Source organism: Crocodylus porosus, unplaced genomic scaffold, assembly GCF_001723895.1.
Source record: "Crocodylus porosus isolate Cpor-Errol unplaced genomic scaffold, CroPor_comp1, whole genome shotgun sequence".
In the NCBI taxonomy this organism is placed as follows: Eukaryota; Metazoa; Chordata; order Crocodylia; family Crocodylidae; genus Crocodylus; species Crocodylus porosus.
Genome location: NW_017728949.1, coordinates 892,677 through 899,433, shown reverse-complemented (window position 1 = coordinate 899,433; position 6,757 = coordinate 892,677). Strand labels below are relative to the sequence as shown.

Sequence of the window (6,757 nt, the reverse complement as noted above, 5' to 3'; positions counted from 1 at the left end):
GTGACCCTAAACTGGTCACCAACAGGACCTCCCAACCCAATCACCAACAGGACCTCCCAACCCAACACCACAGCGGCTGCTGGGAGCAGAGTAAAATGGCACTAACCCAGGGATGGGATTGCCCCTTTTGTGCACAGCAGCCCTGCCCTGCCCTGCCCTGCCCTGCCCGCCTGCTGCTCCCGGGCCACGTGCATGAGTATGCATGTGCATCCAGGCCCTTCATGACCCTACTGAGGACTCCCCGTGGTTGCGCACCAGTGTGCTAGACTGTTCTCAGTGGTGACAGATGACAGAACAAGGAGCAGTGGTCTGAAGTTGCAGCTATGGAAGTTTAGGCTAGATATTAGGAAGAATTCTCTCACAAGGGCGGTAGTAAAGCACTGGAACAGGTTACCCAGAGAGGTGGTGGAATCTCCATCCTTGGAGATTTAAGACCCAGCTAGACAAAGCCTTGGCTGGATGATCTAGTTTGGGATGGGCCCATCACTTAGTGGTTATCCACAAATATTTAATTTGACTTCATAGGTAGGCACATATACTGAACTGAACAACCTTCTGAATCATCCACAAGTATATACTAACAAAAAACCCAGGGAATGATTTTTTAAGGTTTTAACAGTTTTAAATAAAAACATGGATAATTCTTTGTTATGCAATCCATTCTTCTGTTAAGAATTGGTTGAATACTTTTGGATAGGTCTTGTACATTAAACACCTCTCTAATAATTCCTACAGAAGCCGCAATCAAAGACCCAATGTCTTGGGCAACAAATCAGGCTCTGACTACCACTGTCTTGTCTGCCATCTCCAATTTATTCAGGGACAAAAAAAGTGGTAGGGAATTAAGTTGCTTGTTCAAGGTCATATAGTTGGTGGCAAAGGCAAGAACAGAACCCAAATTTTCCACCTTCAACTCTGCATTATGGACATGTGACTTTCAATTCTCTGCTTAAGCAATAAGATCACCTCCCTTTCAAGGATTTCATAATTCCTATTTTTAGTTCAAAAACCTCTAAAAGATAAAGAAAACAACTGTTTAAAAAAGCATTCACTTAAGTATTTTGGAAAATCTATAGCATCTATTGAGGTATTTTTGTTTTTCAGTGGGTTGGGTGGTAGTATTCAGTCATTTTGGAGAAAGTCATACATTGTTAGCTATTATTTACTACTAAATGCAAGGCACCAGCAACCTGAATGCACCTTTTGCCCATGAAAGTATGTTCTCAAATATTTATTTTCTTCTTGGCAGTAACTAATTCCATGTGACATCAGTATCACCACCGCACTGTTATGTGTCACATTAATTAGCAGTTACTCTGTATGAAGAGTCGAACACATTCTAAAGATATCATTGCTTTTGTTTTTTGGGGGTTTTATTTTTTTTTGGCCTCTAGTCTGTACCATTCAAGAAAGACAAAATAAATAAGCTGCAAGTTAAGCACCAAACCATGAGACAGAGTACAACAAGGTACTTTTCTCATGAAGAATAATCTATTTCATTATGACTTACTACAGTGACTGCAGGTCTATAAAACTATAGCATTAGGGGAAACTTCTCCAGTCAGAAACACGGCAATTTACAAATCATTTTGTGACTGGAGCCAAAATATAAAAGATTTAAGTTCTACGGACTCAACAGCTCAGGTGATAAAGCCTGATGTGACAGTCCAGAAAAATGCCTATTATCTTTTACAATTCTTGGTTTCTATGTGACTTGGTTTCTATGTTCATTTTTTATATTGCTGCCTGCCTGTGTGTAGGATTAAATCAAAGGAAGCTGCAAAGGAGTTGCTAAAAAACTGAACAGGGAAAGGTGAAACAAATGACCCAGATAAGACAGCCTCATGTAGACTGCTTTAAAGGAATAATAGTTAAGCCATCTAGGGTGGAAGATGTTAGCCTGGGGGGGAGGGGCCTAAATAAATTAATTTTCCCATGGCAAAGCCCAACACAAAAGGAGTATGTGTAAGATACCTTCACTGTAAAAGTTAGTTCACACCCATATCCAAATTAGAACATCCCACCCCTGTCCCATTATGCAGCTGATCCATGCCAAACCCATGTAACTGCACCCAAAATTGTGCTGTACTGGCTGGTTTGCTGGGATATCAATTGGTCCTTGGCAGTGTATTGAACTGAATGTTCATGAATTTGTTTGCAAGATGTTCTCCCACCTAGCAAGGAGCTGCTGCCTGGCAGTGGCATGAGAACAATACTTTACATAAATAACTTCAAAATGGAGTTACTCATTAAACACAGACAGTTTAGAAGGCAAAAGCAAACAGCATTTGGCATGAAGAAACTTGTAGACTGAATTCCTTAATGACAAACCACAACATGATTCATAGAGAACTCTCTGACTTCTCCGCCTCATTCTTTTCCTGTCCACTAAACATAAGTGTCATTTTGGGGACATTTCCCCAAATTACAGGTTTTATTGCTATTCCACTGCAGCTTTACCAGAAGGCTGGTGTCTGCTTTTGGCAAACCAGCAGCAGGAGGAGGAGGATTTCATGGATGGCAGCTCTGTTCAGATATCACAGAAGTGTAATAGAAATATAGCAAGTATGTGGGGTTAAAATGCAGGCATCCAGACTGGAGCTGAATCATGGAGCAGGCCAACGACTGAGTTTTGGGCATCATCAGTGGCTTAGACACTACCATTTAAAAGCCCCATGATCAGAGATTGCTAAGCAGTATACAACTGCATTACAGACTCTCCATTATCCAGAGAAAAAGCAAGCAAGATGAAGGTGTCTTGTACCCACAAGAGTTGTACATCACCAGCAGAAAATTCATTAAGTTTATCTTACTACCATGAGAAGCCCCAGAACAACCTCCTCTCCACCTGCAAAACAGCTTGGAGGGATTAAGATGGAAAGATTATAATAAAAGTTACCTTAGTTAGCTTTTTAGGGGGTCTTTCTTACTCACTGACATGCACAACAGCCTTTCCCCCCTCACCAGTAAAGATAAGGAGTTACACAGATAGACTGTTCCACCCTCAATAGTTAAAATCCAATTTCTTAATGAGGCATTTTGACAATTTCAAGTACCAATTAGTTTGAGCCTCAAACATTAGTGCAAGTAGACTCTGGCTTTCTTCATTTGAAAAAAAGAGAGTTGGTCAAATATATCATGATCCTGCATAAGAGCCTTTCTCCATGTTGAATAGCAAGTAGCCCTCGTGGGAATGCTCTCTTCCCTTCTGCTCTATTTAGAGTCAAAGAAAATTGTCGATTTTTAAGTTACCATATCCAAATATACCTGAAACACATAACCTGTAATTCTTACTTTTTAAAAAGATATTATAACTAGTTTAGTTTCATCTTCAAAAGCCCGTTTTCCAGTTACCTTTTCTTTTTTAAGATTTTTAGTTTATTATTAAATCCGTCTGCTACAAATATATAACATTTATTATTTGGAATAGCATATGTAGAACATTTTAGTGCAAACGGGCCTATTGGGAAACCTTAGCATAGATTTAGTGCAGTCACTTAACAGGAACATGAATGTACCTCAGTTCTTTGTATCCATTTCCTTAGTTGATTGTTTTGTACTTTACTGCTGCTCAGAAGGAGATGAAAATGCTTTCCAAGAATAGTCTAGTCTAATTTCATTTTTGCTCAGGTTTCGGGGCAAGAAATGGACAGTTTGACCAAAGTAACAAAGTTTATACAGACCAAAGTAACAAAGCTTTGAATTTCTACCCTCCCAAAATGGTCCATGTATACAAACTAGCTTTGTGATATCTGAAGATTTTTCTCAACATCTGATTAAAATCTGTTTCTGTGGATTGCTCATTTACATAAACTAAATAGTGAAGTTATCTGTCCAATTCTATTCCCAGTGCATACCTTGGTTTTAGGAATCTTCCTTTGAATAGGATTCGTAACTTCATAAAGTATTTGAGAACTGATCTATGGCTATGTGTAAGCTGCAAGATGGACAAAAAATAGGCCCATAACTAGGTTGTTGGGCTTCAGAAAGGCTAACTTTGAGAAACTAAGACAATTAGTTTGCCTTAATATAATTCCATGCTACTTCTACCTCTATCCTTTAGCTCTCAAATCCTATTGATCTCCTTAACTATTTGGAGCCTACACAGCCCAAGCAAGAGAAAGAACATCTGTAGGAAAGGCAAAAGGCAGATCAGGGTGGCACCTGTGAGACTTGTTCAGAGAGACATAAGCTTATATAAAATGACAGCCTAACTTTTTCACTACCTTTTAAAAATAGGCACTAAATTTGCTATACTCCAGTTGTAAAGTACTGTCCCTGAGTTGACAGATTCACTGAAGATCCATAGTAAAGACATTGCTATTTTATGTGCCAATTCTTCCCATATTCTAGACAGGAGATTATCTGGGACTTTTGATTTTATGACAGCAAGCAGAGCTAAAGTTTGTTTCCAGACTAGATGTGCTAAAATCTGTATGTCTTTTGCTTACATCTATACATCTTCATTGCCATGAGGTACGAACACATTGTCCTCAGCTACATCTTTAATCCTTACTGAAGGCTGAGCAAAAATATTTATTCAGTTGAGGGATATTAGGGTTGTCCTTAATCTCCTCTCCATCTTCAGCATATAGCAGCCCCTCTTCTTCCCTCATGCTTCTCTTTATTTACTGGTATATGACTTGTCTGCTGCTGGTATATAGAGGTACAGTTTTGCAGTGCAATCAATACCTAAAAAGCCTCATACTTCAGTGCTTTTGCTGGTCACCTGCTAGGACCAGGAAGGTCCTTCACCCCTTTTGTAAATGCTACTGTTCTTTTCTTTTCAGCTTCTTCTGAAACACTAGACACCAGGGTAGGGGGAGGATTAACTTGGATGTGATGATGCTAACAACACTTAGAAAACTCAAAGGTTCTTGGCTAATGGATCTTGCTCTTCCACTGAGGAAGTAACTGATCATGAAGTTAGAGGTCAGGAAGAATTTTTTCACCCTAGATCATATTGGCAAGGACCACGGTACTTTTTTGATTTCCTCTGTAGCAGATGGCACAATTCTTTTCCTGGGATCCTCTGAGCATTTTAACCAACTTTTCTCCCGCTGCAGTGGAAAGGGACTGGCAGTGTCCTTTTCTCCCCTTTTAGTTTGTCCCTTTAGTGCCCATCTCTCCTGGTACTTAGTTTTGTGTCTTTACTGGTATGTGAGGGTTTGAAGTGGTATTAAGTTTTTGGAAAACTTTGGGTAACAGTTGCCAGCAAATACAGGAGACTGGACTTCACGGCCTGGAAAAAAGCCTGCTAGAAATATGTTCCAAAAGACAGGTTATAATTCAAATTTAAAACTAAGCATATTAGCACCAGGGAATGGTGTCATATAGACCTGAAAACTGAAGGCCTGATGTCAGATAAGTGCAAGCATAACCAGAGACAGGGCAAGCTTCCATATTAGGTACCCCACCAGTACCTAATGATAGAAAAGGTCTCCTCTTTTTGGCCTATTTGATCCAACTGTTCTGGTGAACTAGTCAAAGGTTGCCAACTGAGATAGAAATGTGCATGATCTGAACTGGACTGAAACCATTAATTCATTTCAGGTATGCCAGCTAGGCTTCAAAATGGCAACACATCTGCCATAACTGACTTGAGATATATCTCAAGGGACGAACTAGAAATTAAAAGTTCCATCCCTACTATGAACTGCATGAGTCATCCAACCCCTCTAGTGCAAGTTATCCTCTAAAATACAATTGCCTAAAATATCATTAGTGTACACGTTGTTCCACTCTGGTTTGCCCTTGTCCTTTATCATTTATAGTACAACCATACTTAGGCCAGTGTGGCTGTGAAAATTCAGGGGTGGGTGGAGGCAGGTGGGGAGGAAAAAGAAAATACACTAACTTGGATACAGTGATGGGGATGCCACTGGAGACTGGCCTTAGAAATGGGACTTCACTTAAAGGAAAAACTCTAATATTGCTCAATTCGGAACAGAGTAAATTTAGTAAAAAAATCAAGGAAAAGAATGTATACCCACTGCAGAGAAAAATGCATCACTAATTAAATTAAAGTTAAAGTTGGTTTTGACAGGGTAGAATAATTACCTTAGATGCCAGGTTGTCTACTAGTGCAATCATGGAGTTCTTAAAAAGGGTAGCAGCAGTCAAGGGTCGTTTGGTTACCTCTGTGATGCTCAGTTTACCTTCAGGCCACATCATCTTCAACACGGGATTGGAACTATAAAGACAGAGAAAGTAGACATCTGAGTGGTGATGATCCATTTTACTCTAAATCAGACAACTGACTTCTGGGTGAGATCCAGCAAATGATTCCAGTTTGACTAGGATACTAGTCAAGTAAATACCATGGTTTGATTTGGAGAAACTCTAGTTAAAATGCAATGTTATTTTTGAACACACTGGAAGAGACAAAATTCTCCATGCTGAATGTTAATCTACAGCAATAGTAAAGTAAATTTAGCACAGAAGTAATCTATCAAAATCAGTCATCCATTTAGACAGGGTAGATATATGCATAAAAGGGATAGGGGGACTCCAGTTTCATAGATTCATAGACTGTAGAGTCGGAAGGGTTAAGTTAATGTAAATCACAAACACCTCCCTTTAAAATGTTGCATTATTCCCAACTGTGTTTCAGCATGTAATTTAACCCAGGTTATATTTCTGATAGAAATAAAAACCAAAATGTATACATAAAAGCCATTTTTAAACTTTGGCTTGCATTTTCTGAACAGTACAAAAAAAAAGTTACTGTTAAAAGGCACAGCTTCAACATAACTAC

General features: G+C 39.2%; 1 protein-coding gene across 1 annotated transcript in view; it reads right to left on the bottom strand.

Moving 5' to 3' along the window:
* Positions 1-6,757, bottom strand: part of MYO1D (myosin ID) — a 262,183-nt gene that overhangs the window by 165,454 nt on the left and 89,972 nt on the right. The window contains exon 14 of the mRNA XM_019554086.1: positions 6,061-6,193. Within this exon, the coding sequence (XP_019409631.1) occupies positions 6,061-6,193 (133 nt within the window). The remainder of the gene's footprint in view (positions 1-6,060; positions 6,194-6,757) is intronic.